We start from the raw sequence: 25,543 nt of genomic DNA, 5'->3' as shown, positions 1-25,543 counted from the left end.
CTCTGTGCTGGAGTCAGGTAACCTGCAGAGCAGTGTTGTGTTAAAGCCTGCAGTTTTGGGGGCTTGGACCAGACCTGGGTTTGTGTTGCAGCAGGCTAGCCTGTCTGGCTCAACAAGGCAGGGTTCTGGAGGCCCAAGCTGGCAGGTAAAATGGGCTCACGGTCAGGTGACAGTCTCAAGGGGGTCTCTGTGACTGAACCCATCACAGTGGTGTCGTCGAGCAGGATCTGTGCACAGCTGATTGCTTTGAGACACTGGTAGTGAGTGAGTTTTAAGTGTGGTGGCTGGAGAACAGACAAAGTGTTTACTGGTTTGTTATTTTCTGTTTGCTTATTTTGAGTAGGGAAATAGAGGCAGAAAAATCAGCAAAATGAGTGAAAGTGATGCTCAAAAGAAGCTAGAACTGCACAGGTTGCAGATTATTGAGAAGGAAAATGAACATAAAAGACAGATGGAATTAAGACAAATGGAGATTAATGTGCAATTTGCCAGGGAAAAAGCTGCTTACAAAAAAGCCATGGAAGCCCAGAGTTTAGCTCAACAAGCTGCTCAGGAGAAGGAAAGAGAGAGGCAGCTAGCCCTGGAATTAAAAGACAAAGAAATTGAGGCCCAGATTGCGACCCAGAAGCATGAACAATATCTTAGTGGTGGTAGACTTTGCCACTTGGTATCCTGAGGCAATTGCGCTGTCTAACATAGAAACTGAAACAGTGGCAAGAGCCCTGCTCACCATCTTCAGCAGAATGGGCTTCCCTAAGGAGATTTTGTTTGATTGGGGGGCAAATTTTATGTCGCAGTTGTTCAATGAGCTATGGAAGGCGTGTGGAGTGAAACAGCTTAAAATGGCTCCCGACCACCTTCACGCCAATGGACTGGTTGAAAGATTCAATGGAACCCTAAAACCTATCCTGGGGATATATGCCAAGGAAGGGGCAGAGAGTTGGGACGTGGTTGCCCTTGGTGAATCCATGCTGACTGTTCCTAATCACCTTCCTCTCCTACAAGCGCTTCAAAATGGATTCCTTGAGAACCTGTTCCATGATTTTTCCAGGGACTGAGGTGAGGCTGACTGGTCTGTAGTTCCCAAGATTCTCCTTCTTCCCTTTTTAAAAGATGGGCACTATATTTGCCTTTTTTCAATCATTCGGAACCTCTCCCGATCGCCACGAGTTTTCAGAGATAATGGCCAATGGCTCTGCAATTACATCAGCCAACTCCCTCAGCACCTTCGGATGCATTACATCCAGACCCATGGACTTGTGCACGTCCAGCTTTTCTAAATAGTCCTGAACCTGTTCTTTCACCATTGAGGGCTGCTCACCTCCTCCCTATACTGTGCTGCAGCAGTCTGGGAGTTGACCTTGTCTGTGAAGACCTGAGGCAAAAAAAAGCATTGAGTACTTCAGCTTTTTCCACATCATCTGTCACTACGTTGCCTCCCCCATTCAGTAAGGGTCTGACACTTTCCCTGACCTTCTTCTTGTTGCTAACATACCTGTAGAAATCCTTCTTGTTACCCTTCACATCCCTTGCTAGCTGCAACTCCAATATGCTGCATATGAGTTTCCTTCTCTTATCTAAAGTATAGTATGTTATAATATTTAATCATCTGTAGCTGAGACATTATACAAAAAGGAAAATGCAGACTGTGGGTAGCTTTCTACATTGTTAGATATTATCCTGTTATACTATTGATTACAACTTCAAAAATATAGCTTGTAACCAAAACATGAAAACAACTGGTTGAATGTTTTTTCTTTCAAACCTTCTCCTTCAGACTTAGAGGAAAACGCTTGCAGACAGGCTAGGGTAAAACAAATCTTCTGTTGCAAATACACCAGCCCATAGATGCTGGAATTAGAGGTGTTCGGGTTGCAGCAGGACCTCCTGATCTGAAGTAGTTTCCATCTGATACACGGTTTACGGTTTTGTTCAATATAATAGCTCTCAACACCCCCCCACTGTATGCATTGTTCCAGCAGCTCTGCACCAGCCAATGCCAATCGATGAAAAGCAGGGGAGGGGTTGCTGCAAGGTTTATATTTGAGGAGCCAGCAGTTGTGGGGCGCGTTTGTTGAGATGGCCGTTTAACTGAGGGGAAGGACGCTGGGGCGTGTGCAGCGCTACGCTCCGTGCCTCCTCCCGCGGACATGAGCCGCTCGTACTAGTCCTCTGCGGGCCCCGATTTCTCAGCACAGCCCCCTGAGGGAGCGCATCCAGCTGCGGGGGCGGGGGCAGCAGCAGCAGCAGCAGCAGCCGCTGCCGCCTCGGCCGGGCTGCTCTGACGGGACCCAACGCGCGCCAAAGCCAAAGGAGGAGTTCGAAGGGAGCCACTCGACCCGTTGCTCATTCCCCGCCTCGCGCGCCCGCAGCTGCGCACTCCAGTCCACTCAGCTCTCGCTCTGGACGCAGCCGGCAACTGGGGGGGCGGACGCCGCCGTGGCCGGGCCCGTAGGGCAGCCGCTGTGCGGGGCAGAAGCGCGGTGAGTGTGGGACGGGCAGCCTCTGCTCGTTCCGTGGTGACGGGCCGCGGTGGGGACATGGGCTGAGGGTGGCCGGCTCGCTCTGTGCTGCCAGGGCCCGGACAGCCCGCCCTGTGGGCCCCGCGGCCGTTACCGCTCGGGGACAACAGAACGTCTCCGCGCGCTGCGCCCGCGTCTCTGCGGCACATCGCGAGGCGAGTGAGGTGGGTGAGGGGCCCTCAGTGGCGGGAGGGACGGGACCTTGCATCCCCTCATATTCAGCACCACAACGCAACACCCCCTTCAGCACGGCGGTAACAGTGCCAGCCTGCGACACATCCTTTCCCCCAATGCTTTTGAGGTTGAGGCAACAGGGCCTGGCATATAACATACCTTTTCTCTACTTCAGCATGGAGGTAGGTGTGATCTGCACCAATGCAAAGGTAGTTTGACCCAGTTTGTGTCATGCCCTTATCTTTGATGTAGGGTGTGGGGTGCTGCCTTGAACAATGCATCCTCTTCTGCCTTTAGTATGAGAGTTTTGAGGTAATGGGACTTAGCACATAATTCACCATTTGTTGGAATTATTAATAATTACAGTTATGAATATTAATATTGGAGACCATTAAACATTAATTTTAAGCATACATTCCTTTAAGTCCAAAGGCCAAGTGGTATTTTATACAATAGCTTTAAATCCTAAAGGCTGAGCAGTTACTATATCCAGTACCACAGTAGTTCACAAACTGGGGGGCATGCCCCCTTTGGGGGGGATGTGGAGGAAGGATTGGGGTGCACGGCAGGGCTTGGGCCAGCCCCCTTGGAGGGCGGGGAGGGAGCACTAACCAGACCAGCTCTGCTCTGAGCCAAGCCTCAGCTCCATTTCACCCCTGGCTCCGCACCCAGCCCAGCTCTGGCCCCAGCCACTGCTCTGCCCCGCCTCCAGCCCATTTTTGCCCTCATTCCGTCTCTGCCCCTAGGCCAGCTCTATGTTTAACCCCAGCTCGTTCCCTATCTCTAGTTCTGCCCCCAGCTCTGCCTTCAGTCCAAGCTTCTTTGCTGAGTCAACTGTGCAGGCGGGGGGCATGGACAGATTTCATTAATCGTAAGGGGGAGCATGACAGGAAAAGTTTGGCCATCACTGCAATACAGTAACAAAATATTCATAAGCATGTGATCAATATATTACAAATAGGCTGAACCTAGCCCAACTGTCTCATCGTGGTGTGCTCAAGCATGATCTGATAGAGTCTGGCAAAGAACTCTAAATTCATACTTTTTTGTACCCATCAACAAATAAATGAAGACATTCCTGATCAATAACAAGCTAAATACCAATTTGGGCAGTTAGCCTTTATTTCTGGTCTTAATCCAGATAAAATTTACTATCTCCTTTTTCACCAAGGTCTTTCCTCTTAACTCTTCCCATCCTTCTTGCAGACTAACAGTTTTTCTGTTGTATATGCCCCAATTTTGAGGTAACACTGATATGTGGGGTGGGAAAGTCCATGTTGGCTTCTTCTAAGACAGAGTCTTTGTCTTATTTAAAACCATCTGCAGTCACCCCCTATTGGTCATAGGTCTTCTTTTTAGAAACTTCCCTTTGTCATTAGTTACTCTTTGAACCAGGCATCCTCCCTACTTCATTCCTTCTGGGCTTGTAGCTCATTATTCTGAATACCTTCCTTTACAATACTTATATTTCCTAACCAAACTGAAACTAACTCTAATTCTTTACTTTCATATTTATTCTACACCACCTTGATTTAAGTCATGTGCATGCCCTTCAGTGCATAGATTTTTAAAGCAAGACGGGACTATGCTGATCATCTAGTATGACCTATGCAACAGAGGCCAAAGAACCTCACCCAATAATTTTTGTATCAACGTAGCAGTGCAGAGACACTGAGTATTATGGTGTGATGTGCTGTCTTGAATGGAGGAGGCCCTTGCTTGATGTGTTCTGGTATATAGTGTACTATCTTGAACTGTATTTCCCTCTTGCTTTCAGTATAGCAGCATACGATAGGTCCCAGTGTGCGACATCTCAAAGCATACAAACACACATTCAATATGACAGAATCAAGACAAGGGGTTCCAGTATATTGTTTCAAACTATATCCAGTACTGATTCAGCTAGCTGTCAACTGTAGTAAACACTTACCCTCTTTTGTTAAACTATCAACGAAGACTTAAGCTCTGCTGGTGTGAGTTACATATTTCTCTTATCTGAAGATGCTCATTCAAGGCCTCTGAGTTCTGTTGGAGTTCAAGCCCCATATTGATGTGCCACTGTTTTAGTGGATCATTCTCAGATTTTTGAATCATTTGAATTCTCCATTTGAATCATTCTCAGAGTCTGATTATGGGGCCTTTAGTGCTCAAACCATGATTCTGTACTGCTTGAGCTAGAAAAATAACTCCATTAGCTGTAGCTATTAGAGGGGGATAAAGATACAACTAATTATTGATTGGAGATCTGGCCCCACACAGACATATTGTCTTGATTTGAGCAGCCTATAGAAAGATAGGCTTCTGCATGTAATACTTCATCTGAGCAGCTCCCTTGGTAATACAGATCAAAGCATTATATAGTGGGATATGTTGTTTCAGAGAGTCATGTCACATAAAGGTGAGGCTACATTGTGGAATGTGGTGTGCCTCACTCTGGATACTTTGCTAGATGAATAATTAGGGCCCTACCAAATTCATGGCTGTGAAAAATGTCACAGACCATGAAATTTGATCTCCCCCATGAAATCTGACTGGGGTGGGGGTGCCCCAGCCAGGGATTCCTAAGATGGGCTGGGTACCATCTGCTAGTCCCAGCCCAGGCTGGGGAGGGACAGGACTTGCTCTTACCTTGCAGGGGCTTCTCCCAGAGCTGGGTCAGACCCACTTCTTGGAACCTCTCTTAGCTGCAGAAAGCTGCACTGCTGCTGGCCAGGACACTCCCAGCCCAGGTGGGAGGCTGCAGCTCCAGCTGTTGAGTCCTGACCCAGGCAGGAGGCTGCTGGGAAAGCCTGCAGGTATGGTAAACGCCCTCGCCCCGCCCAGACCCTGGGACCCTCACTTCTGTGCCGCTGCTGCTGGTGGTGCTGGCTTTAGATCTTGGTGCCTGGCCCGCAGTCACTGCTCTCTGACTGCCCAGCTCTGAAGGCAGTATTCCTGAGACCAGCAACACAGAAGTAAGGGTGGCAATTCCCTGACCCCCTTTTGGTCAGGACCCCCATGGTTACAACACTGTGAAATTTCACATGTAAACATTTAAAACTGTGAAATTGACTATTTAAAAAATCCTATGACTGTGAAATTGATCAAAATGGACCTTGAATTTGGTAGGGTCCTGTTAATAGTGAATTGTGCTAGAGGTGCATTTGTACCGAGAAGCAGGCATCTATGATTTTGAGTTGTTGGATTCACTCCTATGATGTTTAGTTTTATACAGTGCTGTTGCTTAATGTGATATTGTTTACCTATCTATATGCCTTTCTTCACAGCTTCCACCTTTACTTGCATGTGCTGCGTTCATTTCTTTACATTAGTTAGATTACTTCAGTTCAATGTATATTATGTGGAACCATAAAATGTCAGAGTTTAAGCAATTGTATCATGGTAATTCTGGTGCGTTCTGTGCTGAAACGTACTAATGTTGCTTGGTATTTAAACTTAGGGCTAGAACAGCCAAGGTTTAGCTAAGCATATTTAGCCTGCATTGATTATATACTTTGTCAACCAAAAACCATGTTGCATGTTAATACTATAAAATGGGCCCAAAAGTTAATAAAATGGGCCCAAAAGTATTTCACAAATGCAAATAATCCACAATTCAAGTTTATTTTGATAATAAAAATGCTTGGGAATTATGTTTGTGGTTTATGTAGTATGTGGAAATTAAAAATTGGTTTTCATTTTAGTTTTTGAAAGATATAAATTCAGAACACAACTTTTTTTTTTTTTTTTTTTTTCAATCTTTTACAGGTATGTTTGCAGACAACCCTTCAGTCTTTTTTAAACTGTTGTGATTACTGGGAGTGCTAATAAGCATGGAGATTAAGTTAGATGTTTTAGTCTCTACATGTATCAAACATAGGAAACCTTGGCCTCGAATCTCCTGGCTGGGACAGGTGAGAGTCTGTAGATTTTTATTTAAACCTAACTGTACATTAAACATAGTTTTGATTGTGGCAGTTATTTAGCAACTCAGTTTACAAAAAACTCTGGCACTTCTAAACCATTCCCTTACTGGTTATTAAGTTAGGAAGCACCACGACAAATCACTGGATTTATTGCTGCCATTTTGACTTCATTCCAAAGTTTCAGTATTGCTCACAGTACCTGATGGAGAACATCTTTTGATAGCTGTATGCTTCACAAGAGTTAATATAATTTTTTAATTATAATAATTCCTATTAGTGTTGTTTGGTTATATGCACTGAAAAATACACAGTGTTTGAGATTTTATTCCTCCCCTGGGACAACCCTGGGATAACAGAACTCAACTATTCTGACATTTTTGTAATAATGTGCTATGGGGGATAGCAAGGGCCTGGAGCCAGGAGTGGAAGTTGCTTATTTTACTTTAAAGATTTCTTTAGTTATACATTTATAAGAGTATATACATGCACAGATATGGGAATGTATACTTAACCTGCTATAGTGACAGACACTACTGCCTTTTAGCCAGCTAGCACCTGTGCAACAAATATGCAGTTTATTAATGACTTTGATGGACACAAGTTTACTGTATCCTTTTCTTTTAAAACAATTTATGAAGTTATGTAAAAAACTAAGTAAAGTAGTATCAATATTGCATGGTTAAGCATTTAGTAGGCAGGAAATGCTGTACGCAAAGTTAAACATATGGCCTTAGCTCTCCTTTCTTGCATATGTACGTTACAATACAGTTTTTACACAAAGGTTCAAATGTTATCTAACATAGTAGAATTTTTCTTTCTTTCATTTGAAGTGAGCTGTAGCTCACGAAAGCTTATGCTCAAATAAATTTGTTAGTTTCTAAGGTGCCACAAGTACTCCTTTTCTTTTTGCAAATACAGACTAACACGGCTGCTACTCTGAAATTTAAGAGATAGTATGAATTGTTTAGGGCCTGATCCTTCTTCAATTGAGAGAGATGGCAAAACTCCGATTGAATTCAGAGACATAGGATCAGATCTTTAGGGCCTAATCCTGCATCTTCTAGGCACATAGTCTTATTCAGGTAAGTGGGAATAAGGATTGTGGGATCAGGCTAATTAAAAATGATGGGCCAAATTCAACCTTGGCATAAGTCAGTACTGAATTTGGCCCTGTATTGTAATGGATATGTGCAAAAAGGCAGAGTTAAAGTTTCAATTTCAGCACTGCATGATTTTTGAATGCTTAACTGTGAATTTCATTTTAGCCTTTTGCATTTACTTGATTAAAAAAACAACAACTTTTTTTCCCTACTGGTCTTAACAGTTATCTATATCTGCATCAATTTTCAGGCAAAAATAGAAAATAAGTATTTTTGAAAACTGAAATATTCCTTTTTCCTTTTAACAGGAAAAAGAAGCTATTTTTCTTTTAGATGATAAAAGTATAAGTGAAATTAACCTGTTATCAGGAAAGACAAAGAAGAAAATTCCTCGACTTCAATCACTGTTGAAAAATGTTGTCGTTTTAGCAACATCAAGAAATGGTTAAGTATTTTCTCAAGTTCCAATTCAAATTTTTGTTTTCATTTAAGATTGCAACAATTTGGAAACATGCAGTACTGTAAAAGGCTCTGATACTGTAGCTGTCTCCACACAAGCACAGGATCTGCTAGTTCAGAGACGCTTGAAGGATTGGGGACAAAATGGGGGAAGATAATTTTTAAATACTTTATGGTAAAACAATTTAAGAAGTCTTTCCCCTATGAAAACAGGTGCTTGGTTGGCAGGAATACTTACAACAGGAGAACTATTTCTTTGGAATAAAGACCAGGACGATCTGAAAATTGTACCAGCAGTTGAAGAATCTAGTACGGTGGTTACAGCAGCACAAGGTAGGACTTTCCAATTTGTCTTTTTTATTAAAATTAAAAATAGAAAACAAATGTTGACAAAGATCTTCCTCTTGGTGATTGAATTTTATTTAATAAATAATGACTAACTTTTTATTTGGCAGAAGAGAGAGTTGTAAATCTAATTAGTATTTTGGGTATGCTAAGCTAACCCTTAGCAAACCTTAATCTTTTTATTAACAGAAATGTTAATTAGATTTTTGGATTTCCAAACTCTTAAGATTCTGTCTTAATCAGAATATATGAATATAATATATATTTTTTTTTGATGGTTGGATGGTGGGGATGAGAGTAAGATAGACATGCATATAGATCCTTTAATGTTTTAAAGTGCTGTGTTCCTGCAGTTAAAATTAAACAACACTTCTTGGTTTGAGAGAGCTGTCTAGTCACCTGTGATAGCCACTGGTCACATGCCCCAGAAGAGGAGACTTGCTGAATAATGAAGGTTGATACACAGCCCAAGGCCTGATTTGTGGGATTCCACCCTAGGAGAGGTGAAGACATGAGCCTTAACATCTGAGGTTGTACATTCAGTGAGACCAGAAGAGGGGACAGAGTTGCCTCTAGCCCTGTAATCATGACAAATGTAATAAGTGTTTCCAGGGGACTGCATCCTGAAGGGTGAACTTGAAGAAAAGTGCCCATTTTGAGGAATTGTGGGTGAACTTGGAGGCAACCATGGGGGTAATGGTAAAGGTCAAGGTAAGGTAGTAAGGGAGACATCTGTGCTTCCATTGAACCCACCACTTGATCTCCTGTCCCCGTGAAATGCCCCTTTGGAATCTTCCCCCATTCATCCTCATCCCATGGATGGCCATGAGGAAGGGGTTCCCCTTCCCAGCAGTAATGCTGTGCCAATATACCTAAGGGATCTGCCAGTGCAGTATCTCCTGTTGACAACAGGATCTTTGACAGATGGTATATCTTAGTCTGAGATGGGGCTGCTATCTCTCTTTTTCTGCCTGCATCAGGAGCAGCTTTCTGGCTGTCCCTGCCTCTTCACAACAGGGATCAGACAAGAAGACTCAATGTTGCTGCTGAAGTTGGCTTAGTTACACAGATAGCTCTGGTTTCAGAGTAGCAGCCGTGTTAGTCTGTATTCGCAAAAAGAAAAGGAGTACTTGTGGCACCTTAGAGACTAACAAATTTATGAGAGCATAAGCTTTCGTGAGCTACAGCTCACTTCAGATAGCTCTGTCCCTGAGCCAACAACACTCTAACAAAATGCAACATCTTTTCCAAAGAGATCTAGATCTTAGTTATTCTCTTCACCTCTCTATAGCAGCCGCTCCCCCGTCTCTCAGCCAGTTCTCACCTTTAAAGGCAAAAGAGAGGAAAATATTCTTTCTTCAATTAAAATTTAAGATTTCTTGGTGTCATTGGCATTTATTTTTGTATAAGACTTACAAATAAAGTTGTTGACTTTGATTTTGATAGCACCCAAAATGTGGTAGGAGCTTTCCAAATACCGAGGAAACTATCATTCAGGCAAGATGATCAAGTAGAAAATGGACAGAATGCATTGATGGTTGTTGTTGTTTTTTAAAAGTTAAACACACTAAATTCTCTGTACACAGTTCAACCTCATCCTCCGCCATCCCAGTTTTTAGCTTCAATTCTAGTATCCTTGCATCTCTCTCTCAGCATTCAAGCCTGTCTTTCCATAAAGGAGCAGTTCATTCATGAGATAAGTGAAATAGGTAAGTAGAGGACTTAGTCAGTTTCTTGTAGTCTTCAGAAAAGTGGGTCTTCAGGAGGAATTTAAATAGTGAGGAACCAGTTCAGGTAGGGCATTCCATCCATTGGGGGTGGCATGTAAAATTAAAGTTGTAGGGGAGTTTTCAAACTAAGGGTTGGTGGAAAGCTGACAAGTGTGGAAGAACATGGTTATGAAAGACACATCCCTTAGGGAAAGATTTCTTAAAGTGGATCTCTATCAACTTCTATCCCCTCCTCTTTACTATAAAGTTACAAGTAAGAGCTGAAGAGAAACAGTCAAAGGAAAAACAGTACCATTCAATTACTTCACATGAAGGTAGACAACTAAATACTGACAAATTTTATAAGTGCTTGTGTACAAATCCAAGAAGTCTAAATATAAAGATGGGAGAACTTGAATGCCTGGTATTAAATAAGAATATTGATATAATTGGCATCTCAGAAATTTGATGGAAGGATGAAATTAATGGGACATGGTAATACCAGAATACAAAATATATAGGAATGACAGAGTAGGTCACCCTGGCTGGGGCGTGGCACAATACGTGAAAGAAAGCATAGAGTCAAAAATAGTAAAAAAAACAAACTTAAATGACTCAAACAGTATCATAAAATCTCTACGGATAGAAATTCCATGCTTGAATAATGAGTATAGCAGTAGGAACATACAACCAGTCACCTTATCAGGATGGTGATGGCTATTGTGAAATGGTAAGGAGATTAGAGAGGCTACAAAAACAGAAAACTCAGTAATGAGGGATTTCAACTATTCCCATATTGACTGGAAATATGTCACCTCAGGATGGGATGCAGAGATAAAAAAACACTGTTAATGATACTGTTAATGATCTAAACACTGTTAATAACTTCTTGGAGCAGCTTGTCTCGCATAAGGAGAGAGTCAGTTCTTGATTTAGTTCTAAGTGGCACACAGGATCTGGTCCAGCAGGTAAATATAGCTGATCCGCTTGGTAATAGTGACCATAGCACAATTAAATTTAACGTTCTTGTAGGGGGATAAATGCCAAAGAAGCCTACCACAATAGCATTTAACTTCAAAAGGGGAACTACACAAAAATGAGGAAGCTAGTTAAATGGAAATGAAAAAGAACAGTCACAAGGGTGACATGCCTGCAAGCTGCACAGAAACTTTATAAAATCACCATAATAGAGGCTCAAATTCAATGTATATTCCTAATAAAAAAATAATAAAATAAATGCCACCATGGCTAAACAACAGAGTAAAAGAGGTGGTTGGGGCAAAAAGGCGTCCTTTAAAAATTAGAAGTCAAATCCTACCGAGGACAAAAGTTTGCATAAACTCTCTGGCAAATCAGGTTTAAAAATATAATTAGGCAGGCCAAAAGAGAATTTGAAGAGCAACTAGCAAAAGACACACAAACTAACATCAATTTTTTTGTTTTTTAAAGTACATCAGAAGCAGGCAGCCTGCTCAACAATCAAGTGGGCCAGTGGGTAGTAGAGGTGCAAAAGGATCACTGAAGGAAGACAAGGCTGTGGCAGAAAAGCTAAATGAATTATTTTTCTGTCTTCACTGAAGATGATATGAGGAAGGTTCCAGCTGTTCTTTTTAGGTTCCAGACTGAGGTGTTGGTAGAGGAGGTTTTGGAAGAAATAGATAAATTAAATAAGTCACCAGGACCAGGTAGTGATCACCCAAGAGTTCTGAAGGAACTCAAATATGAAATTGCCAGACTAACAACTGTGCTTAAGTTATTACTTAAATCAACCTCTGTACCAAATGACTGGTGAATAGCTAATGTAACTCTGATTTTTGAAAAAAATTCCAGAGGCAATCTTGCTAATTGCAGACTGGTAAGCCTAACTTCAGTACCAGGCAAATTGGTTGAAACTGTAGTAAAGAACAGAATTATCAGATGCATAGATGAACCTGATTGTTAGGAAAGAGTCAACCTGGCTTTTATAAAGGGAAATCATGCCTCACCAATCTGTTAGAATTCTTTGAGGGGATCAGCGAACGTGGGCAAAGATGATATAGTGTATTTGGACTTTCAGAAAGCCTTTGGTAAGGTTCCTCACCAAAGGTTCTTAAGCAAACTAAGGCATCATGAGATAAGAAGGAAGGTGGTTTTTTTTTTTTTTTTTTTTTTTTTTCATGGACTAGTAACTGGTTAAAAGATAGGAAACAACGTATAAGGATATATGGCCAGTTTTCACAGTGGAGAATGGTAAATGAGGTAATCCCACAAGGATCTGTATTGGGAGCAGTGCTGTTCAACATATCCATAAACAGTATGGAAAAAGGGATGAACAGTAAGGTGGCAAAGTAGATGATACAAAATTACTCAAGATAATGATGTCCAGAGCTGTGTGCAAAGAATTATAAAGGGATCTCACTAAACTGGATGACTGGGCAACAAAATGGCAGATGAAATTCAGTGTCGATAAATGCAAGGTACTGCACATTGGAAAACACAATACTGTGCTAGATAGCAATTGGTCTGACTCAGTATTGCCATTATTCTGTTCTTATGACATGAAGGTTAATGCAGAGATGGTCATAGAGGAAGCAGATAAATGGGACATCAAGTCTGCCATCAGTGGCAGAATGGAGGGATCCACAGTTATGAAGATGGAAATTTAGAATCTTTAGAACAGTCACTATAAGATTGACGTTGTGATGGTGGAGAAGAGGGTAGTCAGTGGACGGGTTTACATGGTCACTTGAGGCAAAGTAGACTTAAAAGCTGTGTGTTGCATGGATTTTGGAAGGGTGGTAAGTGAAGGGAGAAGGCTGAAGAGACTCAAATGTAACCCAATCATGATAAAGCAATTCCAAAAGAAATTTTAAAACAGGTTTTTCTCTTGCCCCATGTTTACACAGGACATTACTATATGGATTGATGCTACTGTGAAGCTTTCTGTGTTTACAGTTTACACTGAGATGTAATATATGCCGCCTCCTTTGTCTATTTGGAGGCTTACTTCAACAACAAAGTTTGTTTGAATTATACCACCACGCTTACTTGTGTCTCACATACACAAGGGTTACACTTGGAACATATTGTCACAGTTTTAGGACAATTGCATCGGTATTCTCCCTCTGTTCTTTGAGGGCACCAACCTAGGGTTTTTGGCTCCTAGCCATCACCTCTCTTGGGTGAAGTGGACCATGGAGGGAGAGACTCATGCGCTGATACGTTTAACAACACTGCTTGCTGTTCGTATGTGGTGTCTTTGTATGGAACTCACTAAATGTTCTTTAAAATATTTTTTTTTTAAAAACTGGTTTGATTTCAGTTAGTACTCATAACTTTTTTTTAGTAAAATCTTTGTGCAAATCTGTGGATACTGAAAAACTGTCACTTTTCTGACACATTATTTTTCCAGAATGCTCCATGAGATTGTACCTGTATGTCTCAGGAGATGGGAACAAGGTGCTACTTGTTACTCCGACTGCATGTGTCTTTCTGTGGGAGAGCACAGAATGCAAAAATATTTCCTCTCCTAAAAATACTTCACTGGCTGGGCGTTGGTCACAAATTGTTCCTGAGGAATCAGTTATATTGCCTTCCTCTGAAGATAAAGAAACTGGAATGAGTGCTGATTTCATCAAAAATGAGGTAAAAAAAAAATATAAAATAGCACTGCATGCCGTGTGCTTTTTGAAAATCTAAAAATCATTAGAATACCTATACGTATTAATATGAAATAGTAACTTTCCTATTTGTGCTTTACAAAGTAAACTGAGTTAGATACTGGTTGTGGAGAATCTTAGCAAACATGGCAATGATTTTGAATTGAACAATAGCTGGTCACAGCCATGAACTTTAGAGTCTGCTTTACTTAAGGCATTTTGGAATGGACCCTGAGATTCTCTTCTGGTCTTTCCAAAAAAAAAAAGTGCTGAGGGATATTTTAATTCTTAGTCCCTGTGAGTATTCCACTGTGGGTGTGCACGCTCTCCATGCGCCTAAACTGGAAGATTTTTCACTAGTGGCATTTGTTGGTCCATGCCTGTGCTGCCTCGTTGTGCCAAACCAAGGGCATAAAGTTAGACACAGGCTGACTACTTTTACAATTCCTTTCTACATTTCATGACCTAAGAGAGAACCCTGAAGTTGGCAGCTTCACTATAATTACTGCTTCAAATCAGGTTTTTCTGTAAATTAGTTTTACCTTCTGGATAGTTTTAGTAGTTAGTTAGCATTTTGGAATCCCAGAGTTTCCCCTTTCATTCTCCCCTGCTTAGTATGTCTAAGATCCCCAGTTCAAGTCTCGCATGGTCTGCCCCCTGTCTTCCTGATGAGTGATTCCCCACAACTTATTTGTATATTGGCTTGGAGAATCCCACATTCCCTCCATGTGCAATATTTGTAATTCTTTTCCACCCTGAACCCAGCAATACTGAAAATTCCAGTTCCAAAGACGCCTGATGGAACAGTCGTTGAGAGCCCAGTCCAAACCTGGGTCATCTGCTTCCTGTGTATGCTGGCAGACGTACTTAGTAGCACCCCTCCTGCTGGATTCTCCATAACTCTGAATCATCAGAAACCAGGCCCAAATACTCTAACCTGCAATGGGAGGAGGGTAAGGACAAATACCCTCATAAGAAGTGGGAGAAATCCCCTCCCGAGGTGTCTATGAAGAGGACTGCATCCCCTGTTCTTTCCAAATCTAATAAGACTCTGTGTCCCATTGTGGATGTGTCAGGAATTCATGGGATGCATGGATCCCAACCACCAGTACTGAGGTCCAAGAGAGCCCGAAAACCAATAGAGAGAGAGAGAGAGGAGCGATTTGCCTGCTGCACCAAAGGTACCGTGCCACAGCAGGAGGAAGGAGGTTTTGGTGGCAGCAACATTCACCACCCAACCAAAATTGGCACTGTCTGCTTCATCAAGGGGTAGAAGCCCTTCATTTCCCCCACTGTTAGATCCTGGTATGTTATCTTTTTATGGCCTGGATCTGTACTCTGACCCAGAGTCGCGGATACTCCTGGAACTGGTAGTCTCTAGGGAGATATCCACATCATCAGTGCACCGTATGTCATTACTGTATTGCAAGGCATACCGTACCAATGGCTCAGCTGGCAGAATTTAATATTTTTACTTATCTGGTGAGCTAGAAGTTGAGACAGCGACTCTTTTGCCTCTCCAAGACGCACGGTTAGCCCTAGCAGGGATTCCAGAGTCTCCTGGGCACTCTTGCGCTCCAGCAGGGCACACTACTGTGCTCAGGACCAATGACATCCTCCTTATCCTCACAATCTCACTCATTGGCCCTGTTAAGGTTCTTGGGATCCTTACTTCAGACCTCCTAAGTCAAAGGATCTGAGTGTGAGGGCAGACAGAGAGGATACCATATTGAAAAGATTCTTAGCCCCTTTGGGAGTGTTGTGAGAAGGAAGATCAACCAGGACTCTACTCACAAGTTGTTTGACATCCTCTATACTGCAGGCTCTATCAAGCTGGCACGTCCAATCAGGAAAGCTATGCTGGAGCCAGCCAGAATGGTCTGGCATTCCCTAGCTATTTGTGCCCCTCCCCCCCCCCCAAAAAAAAAGTCAGAGGAAAAAGTAAGAGGGCAGAATATTTGTTTTCACACCATGCCCCAGATTCTTTGATGGTTCAGACCATCACTGAATGTAACAGACTGCACCAGCCTAGGTCTGTTCCCTCTGAAAAGTGCACCAAATGATTAGATGAAATAGAGTTCTTCCTCTCCCAGTCTTCAGTTTTGCATTGTAAATATCATATATTGATTTCTAAGTATGACTTTATTAACTACAGCACATTATCTGCATTCATCAAAAAACTTCCACAGGAACTCAAATAACAATTTCAAGCCATCGTCGACAAAGGTAAATTGACAGCTAGGTCATCCCTTGAAGCTTCAGTTAACACTTGTGACACTGCTTCACATGCCAGGTCAACGGTGGTTATCATGAGGCGGGCTTCATAGCATTGCTTCTCTGGGTGTCCCAAGGAGGTTCAAGATAGTGTGGAGGACTTCCCCTCTGAGGGGCAACAATTTTCATGACACAAAAAAATTGATGAGCCTGCACCCCTTAAGGACTCATGTAATCTCTGCACTCCTTGGATATTTATACTCCAGCCTTATTTATACTCCATACTCTCCTACTTATTGGAGAAAGTAATCCAAGCCATCTCCTTATAAGCAGCATTCTGCTCCTAAGCCTTTTTATTGTCAGAAATCGTATGAGCCTCTCAGGAGGAACTAGAGCAGTGGTGAGCAAACTTTTTGGCTCAAGGGTCACATCTGGGTATGAAAATTGTATGGCGGGCCATGAATGCTCACAAAATTGAGGTTTGGGATGTGGGGGTGAGGGCTCTGGCTGGGAGTGTAGGCTCTGGGGTGGGGCTACGTATGAGGGGTTGGGGATGCAGGAGGGTGCTCCAGGCTTGGAGGGTGGGACAGAGAGGTTTCGAGAGTGGAAAGGGGATCAGGGCAGGGGGTTGGGGCGTGGGTGGGGGTCGGGGTGCAAGCTCTGGGCTGCACTTACCTCAGTCAGCTCCTGGAAGCAGCAGCATGTCTCCCCTCCCTCCGGCTCCTATGTGTAGGCATGGCCAAGCGGCTCTGCTAGCTGCACCTTCCACAGGCACCGTCTCTGCAGCTCCAATTGGCCTTCATTCCCAGCCAGTGGGAGCTGTGGGGGCGTCGCTTGGGGCAGGGTATGGAGCCCCCTAGCTGCCCCTACATGTAGGAGCCGGAGAGGGGACATGCTGCTGCTTCCAGGAGCTGCGTGGAGCCATGGCACGCTCAGAACAGGGCAAGCCCTGGACCCTGCTTCCTGGCTGGAGCCGGGCAAGCTCTGGACTTTTCTCCCCAGTTGGAGCTCGAGAGCCAGATTAAAACATCTGAAGGGCCGGATGTGGTCCCTGCGCTGTAGTTTGCCCACCTCTGTACTAGAGGGTGCAGCACAGCAGACAAACTGCCTCATCGTTGTCCTCTTCCCAATCCCAGCCTCCTGCCAAGAGATCATTTTGATGGGACTCCCCTGGAGTTGCCAAGGCTACACAGCAGAATTTCCTTTCCTTCTTGCCACAAAACCCCTTTCCCTGTCCCTCTTCAGGGACCCAACTCATGAGAGGATCCTCAGACAGAAGGTAGATTCCCTAAAGTGGAAACTAGGTCAAATTATGAAGGATGAATATAAACAAACATAAGCATGTAGGGACAAAATTAGAAAGGCCAAGGCCCATAAAAAGATCACACGAGCTAGACCTAAAGGGTAACAAGAAGCCTGTGTTGCACGATCTGCTGATTTGTTTAAGAAACAGACTCAGTGACTTGGGACCTTCGTCTGCAGCAGCACCTGCTTGAACAGGTCATGTGGTTGGCTTTGGAACTGAGGCCATCATCAGGTCAGAGATTGCCCTCGGGTTCTGAGAGTGCTGCCACTTCATGTTCCGGAGCAGGCACCTCTCTCTAGAAACAGAGGAGCCATTCCCCATCAACTTTACCAAGGAAAAGTTCACATGAACCCAGTTGAGACCACTCCAGGTTTCGGGGTGACTCTTCTACCTCTCCAAGGAAATACATGGATTGGCATGGAGCAGGTGCTGGTACAGGTGCAGACTTCCCCTCTGCCCCATGGGTGCTCGACCCCCACCCCCCCTGCCCCGGCCCCGCCTCTTTACTGTCTCCTCCCCCAAGCGTGCCGTGTCCACACTCCTTCCCCCTCCCTCCCGGAAAGTCCTAAGCACCACCAAACACCTGTTAGGTGGACAGGGGGTGGTGGTGTGTGTGCTGGGAAGGGGAGGAGTGGGGACGCAGTGTGCTCTGGGGAGGAGGTGGTGATGCAGGGGAGATCTTGGCTTCTGGTGGGTGCAGAGCACCCGCTAATTTTTCCCCGTGGACGCTGCAGCCCCGCAGCACCCACGGAGTTGGTAACATTTCCCTGGTAACATAAGAATGACCATAATGGGTCAGATCAAAGGTCCATCTAGCCCAGTATCCTGTCTTCCAACAGTGGCCAGTGCCAGGGGCCCCAGAGGGAATGAAAAGAACAAGTAATCATCAAGTGATCCATCTCCTGTTGCCCATTCCCAGCTTCTGGCAAACTGAGACTAGGGATCCCATCCTAGCTAATAGCTATTGATGGATCAATCCCCATGAACTTATCTAATTCTTTTTTGAATCCTGTTATAGTCTTGGCCTTCACTACATCCTCTGGCAAGGAGTTCCACAGATTGACTGTGCGTTGTGTGAAAAAATAGTTCCTTTTGTTTTGTTTTAAATGTGCTGCCTATTAATTTCATTCTTGTGGTATGAGAAGGAGTAAATAACACTTCCTTATTTACTTTCTCTTTACCAGTCATGATTTTATAGACCTGTATCATATTTCCCCCCTTAGTCATCTCTTTTCCAAGCTGAAAAATCCCAGTCTTATTAATTTCTCCTCATAGGGCAGCCCTTCCATACCCCTAATTTATTTTTGTTGCACTTTTCTGAACCTTTTCCAATTCCAATACATGTCTTTTTGAGATGGGGCTAGTACTTATTGAGTCTTTGTCTAGCTGTTCTTTTTTGACTTTCTTAATCATATTTTTACACTTCATTTGCCAGAGTGTATGCTCCTTTTTATTTTCCTCACTAGGATTTAACTTCCACTTTTTAAAAGATGCCTTTTTGTCTTTCACTGCTTCTTTTACTTTGTTTAGCCACGGTGGCACACTTTTGGTTCTCTTGCCTTTTTTAATTTGGGGTATACGTTTAAGTTGAGCCTTTATTATGTTGTCTTTGAAAAGTTTCCATGCAGCTTGCAGGGATTTCATTTTTGGCACTATATCTTCTTAAATTGCTCATTTTTGTGTAGTCCCCCTTTCTGAAATTAAATGCTACAGTGTTGGGCTGCTGTGGTGTTTTCCCCATCACAGGGATGTTAAATTTAATTATGGTCACTGTTATTACCAAGCAGTCCACCTATAGTCACCTCTTGGACCAGATCCTTTGCTTCACTTAGGAGTAAATCAAGAATTGCCTCTCCTCTTGTGGGTTCCAGGACTAGCTGCTCCAAGAAGCAGTCATTGAAGGTGTCAAGAAACTTTATTTCTGCATCCCGTCCTGAGGTGACATGTACCCAGTCAAGATGGGGATAGTTGAAATCCCCCATTATTATTGTTTTTTATTTTTATAGCCTCTAATCTCCCTAAACATTTCACAGTTACTATCACCATCCTTTCTGTATAGGCTCCCCCTTTCCCAAAAGTTTCCCCAATTTCTAATAAATCTAAACCCCTCCTCCCTATACTGTCCTCTAATCTACACATTGAGACCCTGCAGTTCTGTCTTTCTAATTGGCCCTGTGCGTGGAACTGGAAGCATTTCAGAGAATGCTACCATCTCTTACTTAACAGCCTAAATATAGTTTCTAGAACCTTTTCTCCTATCCTTCCCTACATCATTGGTACCTACATGTACCACGACCACCTGCTCTTTCCCAGCACAATACATAAGTCTACCTAGATATCTCGAGAGATCTGCAGCCTTCTCACCAGGCAGGCAAGTCACCATGCGGTTCTCCTGGTCATCACAAACCCAGCCATCTTTGTTTCTAATGATCGAATCCCCTATAACTGTAACCTGTCTCTTCTTAATAACTGGTACACAGAAGGAGATTAGAAACCCTACACTGTTGATGCCAGCTCTGGCCTCCAGGAGTCCGGTACTGACGGGGGAGATGCTGGTACTGATTGATTCCACGTCGGTGGCATACCAGGCAGCTACAGACCACCTTTGCCTTTCGGTCCCAACCTCTCCTTAGTTTCCAGGATTTTGCCAGGGCTGTGTCAGTTATAACCCCTTTGATTGAACAAGCTGCTGAATCCTGGGATCTATCTGGACCACACCCCAGTATTTCAGTTCCAAAGGTTGTAGAAGTAGGTGTGATACTGTGATTGGTACAGGGGACCTCAGTACTGAGAACCTCCTTGGCACCAATGTAGTTGGCACTACAAATGCTTCTGTGGCAGCTTTCACCATCCTCAACATTGGTACCGTCAGACACTCCGGTACTGCTGTTCACTTCAGGACTGATACTGCTTCTGGGATCAATACTGTTTCCAACAGCCATGCCTGGTTCTGGTGATGGATGAGTCAGACCTCCTATTTGCTCCCTCTACTCTTTCTGCTCTTATCTCTGGGATCTTGAGTTCCTCTGCCTCACTTGGTATGCAGGTGGAGTTCTTACAAGAGAATACCCACAAAATGGTAGACAATTTACAGCTGTCTTCCCCTGGGAATGTTGCTCTCCCTATCAATGCACTCCTTGAATTGGCTAAGACCCTCTGGAGCATGCTGGCTTCAATAGTGCCTGTGGCTAAGTGCCTGGAAAAGCGCTGTTTTGTTCTTGTGCAGGGATTTGAGGGGTTTTACTCCCATCCTTCTTCAGATTCCTTAGTTGTAACTGTGGTGAACAGCAGTCCACCCCTGAGGATAGGGACTCTAAATGATTGGACCTTATGGACTTGCATCTCCTCCTTACAGATGCAAATTGCTAGCTAGCAAACCTTGCTATCCAAGTATGATATTGTTAACTGGACAGCGATGTAAGTTTGCAGAATAGCTGCCCGAGGCCTTGTGGAGGAATTTTGGCATTTGTCACTGAGGGCTGCTTGGCGGCTAAGATGTCCTTGCAGTCCACCCTTGCTGTTGTGGACACCTTGGCCAGGGTGATGACCTCTGCAGTCACCATGAAGAGGGCTTCCTGGCTGTAGAATTTGAGCATTTCCCCCGATGTCCAGCAAGCCATTGAAGATTTGCCTTTCCAGGGCAAAAGCTGTTCTCGAATACAGCTGACAAGATGCTGCACTTCTTCAGGAACTCCAGGGCTCCTTGGGGACGCCACTACAAAGTCCAAAAGCAGCAGTATTTTCCGTAGTGTATGTTGGGCCAGACTTTTCCTTCTCCAAGGCAGTGGGACTACCCCAGAAAGAGAGGTAAATCCCACCAGAGAAAGTAGTTGTGGTTGAGTTTTGGCCAGTCCACACCCTCTCCCCGGTGCCTTCCAAGTGACCATTTTGACTCCTTGGTCCAGAGCACTGTTCCAGTTGCCGCTCCTCATCTCCCCCCTTTGGGGACAAGCTGGCCTGCTTTCACAATACTTAGGACTCTGTCATTACTGACAGTTGGGTCCTAAGCATGGTCAGATTGGGTTATGCCATCGAGTTCCTCTCCGCACCTCCTCCCCCACTCTCCATCCCTCCTCAGAGACTCCTCTCAGGAGTGGCTGCTCCTCAAGCAAGTCCACTCTACTGGCTTTGAGAGTAATGGAGAGGGTTCCACCAAAACACTAGGGTCACAGTTTCTACTTCTGTTACTTCCTGATGCCCAGATCCAAGGGAGGGAAAAGACTCATCTGTCATGCTGCTTAGACTGGCTCATGATGGTGAGTGCCTACCTCAGGGCAACCTGTCAAAAGTAGGGCAGACACGTCAAACTGGTGGTGTGTTCTATAATTAGATTTCACCAAGCCAGTAACAAATGTGAACTCCTGGATCATTGTAACAGTCTTACCATGGAGTCACGGACAGTCCCCTTAGACCAGTGGTCCCCAAACTTTGTACCTCATGCCGTTCCTTACCCCATCTATCTGTCCCTCCCATGGAGCCAGGAGCAGGTTAGCAGCTCCAGGGGAGATGGGGGGGATGACGCAGGTAAGAGGGTCGAGGCTGGGGCCACAGCTGGGGGCGGAGCAAACTCTCGGCCAGGACCCAAGGCCTGCAACTGCAGTTGGGCATAGAGTCCCAGGTGTGGGATGGGCAGCTGGGGTGTGGGGCGGGAAGCCTCTCAGACCAGCATCTGAGCCTGAAGCCCAGACCCCACCTAGACAAGCCTTGCCACTGCACTTAGCCTCCTCGCTCGAAAGAGGTGGAGCAAAGGAAGGGCAAATAGTCTCTCCTCCACAATCTTCTTCCCACGGAGAGCCGCTCAAAACGGGACCCCCTCAGGGGGTATATTATACTGATTCCAGAAATCCTGGGGCCCAGCGATGCCCTTTCCACCCCAATGTGTATACTGGAATCCATGGGCAACATACCCCCCCCCCACAACAAGGACTGCCTACCACATCCAGACTGAGAACACAGCAATCGCCTGTACCCCTCAGTACAGCACCCTCGGAACCGGCAGGGGAAAGGGATGAAGAGGAAGAAGAAGAATCCTCAGACCAGGAAGGGACACCACCTACCCACCTGTCATTATCCTCACCAGATGACACTGTCATGCCTCCTCCCCCCCAGTAGTGGGGATGATTTTAAACAATTTCAGGACTTATTTAAAAGGGTGGTGAGTTTTCTAGACCTCTCTCTGGAAGAGGTCCTCATGGCACAGCACAAACTTTTGGACATTCTGAACACATCCTCTTCTTCCAAAATCGCTCTTCGCATGAACGGTGTGATAATGTAACCTGTCAAGTCCATTTGGCAGACCCCTGCAACTGTTCCAACAACATGCAAGAGGTCTGACAAAAAAAATGTGCCAGTTAAGGGCACAGAGTTCCTCTTCTCCCATCCAGCACCCAATTCGCTGGTAGTCGATTCAGTCCATGAATGGGGCAGATAACAGCAACCTAAGAATACAGTTTTTATAAGTACCGGAAGAGGCTCTACCTTTTCCGCTGCAAGGCTTATTCCACAGCTACACTACACCTGCGGATAGCCAACTTTGAAGCCTTGCTGACTAAATATGATTATAATTACACAATATTTTGAATTAGTTGGCTTTTTATTTCTGATGAGAAAAAAACAATTTACAGCACTTGTATCAGAGGGTCAACTAATATCTAGAACAGCCCTCCAAGTTGTGCTGGACTCTGTGGATACAGCAGGAAGATGAGAAGTGATGAAAAGGGTGTCATGGCTCTATCTTTCTGGCTTCTCTGGGGAAGAGCAATCCACAGTTGAAGATTCACAATTCAAGGGGCCCAAACTCTTCTCTGCAAAGACTGAAGATTCTCTCCATATGCTCAAAGACTCAAGGGCGATGCTGCGATTCCTGGGTATTTATATACTGTGATGGGACAAGGCCAGATGGCTATAGAAAAGTCATGGGAGATAGCTATATTAGCTCCAGGCTAAACAAATCCCTGGTACCACGATAAGTGAAATGACAGCTGCTCCAGGTCAATTAAGACACCTGGGGCCAATTAAGAACTTTCCAGAAGGCAGGGAGAATGCTAGGTTGATTGGCTTCAGGTGTCCCAATCAGGGACTGGCTGAAACTAGTTAAAAGCCTCCCAGTTAGTCAGGTGGGTGTCTGTCAGGAGCTGTGGGAAGAAGTTGTGCTGTTGGGGAGACTGAGCTGTACACACCATATCAGACACAAGGAAGGAGGCCCTGAGGTAAGGATGAAGTGGAGCTTGAGGAAGTGAGGGTTGCTGTAGGGGAAGTAGCCCAGGGAATTGTACATATCATGTTTCTAAAAGGTCAGCTACCATAGCTGATAGTATTAGGGTCCCTGGGCTGGAGCCCAGAGTAGAGGGTGGGCCCGGTCTCCCCCTTTCTCCCCCCGATTAATCACTGAGACTGGGAGACAACAGCTGTGCAAGGGAGGATAGCTTCTCCTCACCTCCCTCGCTGGCTTATGATGAAAATGGCTCAGTAGACTGACCCTTGTCTCTCTCTCGAGAGAAGGGTTACGTGGAGGGCCACAGTGAGCCTCTGAGGCTAGCGAAATCTACCAGATAATGCGGGACCCATAGAGACAAGGACAGAGCTCTGTCACAATACCGAAGCTCAAGAAGTGACAGAGGAGTTACTGTGTCCCGCAGTGCTACTGCCATACACTGTGTTCACAACAACAATGGCAGTATGAACCACAGCATTGAAAACAGAGACCAGTGAGGAGACTATAGCCTATTCCTTCTGCTGCTGCATCACAATCATTGATGTCATAGATTACAGTTGGAAGAGACCTCAGGAGCTCATCTAGTCCAACCCCCTGCTCAAAGCAGGACCAACCCCAACTAAAGCATCCTAGCTAGGGCTTGGTCAAGCCGGGTCTTAAAAACCTTTTAAGGATGGAGATTCCACCCCATCCCTGGGTAAGCCATTGTAGTGCTTCACCACCCTCCTAGTGAAATAGTTGTTCCTAATATCCCTAACTTGAGACCATTGCTCCCTGTTCTGTCATCTGCCACCACCGAGAACAGCCTAGCTCCATTCTCTTTGGAACCACCCTTCAAGTAGTTAAAGGCTGCTATCAAATCCCCCCTCACTCTTCTCTTCTGCAGACTAAATAAGCCCAATTCCTTTGGTCTCTTCTTGTAAGTCATGTGCTTCAGCCCCCTACTCATTTTCGTTGCTCTCTGCTGGACTCTCTCCAATTTCCACATCCTTTCTATAGTGGGAGACCCAAAACTGGATGCAATACTCCAGATGGGGCCTCACCAGTGCCGAATAAAGGGGAATAATCACTTCCCTCAATCTGATGGCAATGCTCCAACTAATGCAGCCCAATATACCATTAGCCTTCTTGGCAACAAGGGCACACTGTTGACTCATCCAGCTTCTCGTCCACTGTAATCCCCATCTGCAAAAATGCTGCTTAGCTAGTCGGTCCCCAGCCTGTGGCAATGCATGGGATTCGTTTGTCCTAAGTGCAGTTGACTCTGCACTTGTCTTTGTTGAACCTCGTCAGATTTCTTTTGGCCCAATCCTCCAGTTTGTCTAGATCATTCTAGACCCTATCTCTACCCTCCAGCGTATCTACCTCTCCCCACAGCTTAGTGTCATCCGCAAACTTGCTGTGGGTGCAATCCATCCCACCATCCAGATCATTAATGAAGATGTTGAACAAAACCAGCCCCAGGACTGACCCCTGGGGCACTCTGCTTGATACCAGCTGCCAACTAGACATTGAGTGTTGTTCACTACCCCTTGAGCCTGATGATCTAGGCAGCTTTCTATCCACCTTATAGTCTATTCATCCAACCCATACTTTTTTAACTTGCTGGCAAGAATATTGTGGGAGACCGTATCAAAAGGTTTGCTAAAGTCAAGGTATATCATGTCCACTGCTTTCCCCATATCCTCAGAGAAAGCCCTCTCATCATAGAAGGCAATCAAGTTGGTCAGGCATGACTTGCCCTTGGCAAATCCATGTTGACTGTTCCTGATCAGCTTCCTCTCCTCCAAGTGCTTCAAAATGGATTACTTGAACACCTGCTCCATGATTTTTTTCAGGGACTGAGGTGAGGCTGACTGGTCTGTAGTTACCTGGATTCTCCTCCTTCTCTTTTTTTAAAGATGGGAACTACATTTGCCTTTTTCCAATTGTCCGGGATCTTCCCCTGAGCGACATG

At 44.6% G+C, this 25,543-nt stretch overlaps 1 protein-coding gene across 12 annotated transcripts in view; it reads left to right on the top strand.

The window, feature by feature from the left end:
• The first annotated feature begins 2,063 nt into the window (after positions 1–2,063).
• CPLANE1 (ciliogenesis and planar polarity effector 1) overlaps positions 2,064–25,543 on the top strand; it is a 193,163-nt gene continuing 169,683 nt past the window's right edge. For 11 of the 12 annotated variants that reach the window (XR_005292954.2, XM_038401863.2, XM_043514513.1 and 8 more), the window contains exons 1-5: positions 2,073–2,483; positions 6,444–6,589; positions 8,010–8,145; positions 8,374–8,493; positions 13,606–13,838. Coding sequence is in view for 11 of the 12 variants with exons in the window: in XM_038401863.2 (XP_038257791.1) it covers positions 6,509–6,589; positions 8,010–8,145; positions 8,374–8,493; positions 13,606–13,838 (570 nt within the window). In the remaining variant the exon portion in view is untranslated. Of the gene's footprint in view, positions 2,484–6,443; positions 6,590–8,009; positions 8,146–8,373; positions 8,494–13,605; positions 13,839–25,543 lie in introns of all 12 variants that reach the window. The other variant, XM_038401861.2, reaches the window with a different exon arrangement.

This window comes from Dermochelys coriacea, chromosome 5, assembly GCF_009764565.3.
Source record: "Dermochelys coriacea isolate rDerCor1 chromosome 5, rDerCor1.pri.v4, whole genome shotgun sequence".
Taxonomy (NCBI): Eukaryota; Metazoa; Chordata; order Testudines; family Dermochelyidae; genus Dermochelys; species Dermochelys coriacea.
This window is presented reverse-complemented; position numbering and strand designations above follow the sequence as displayed.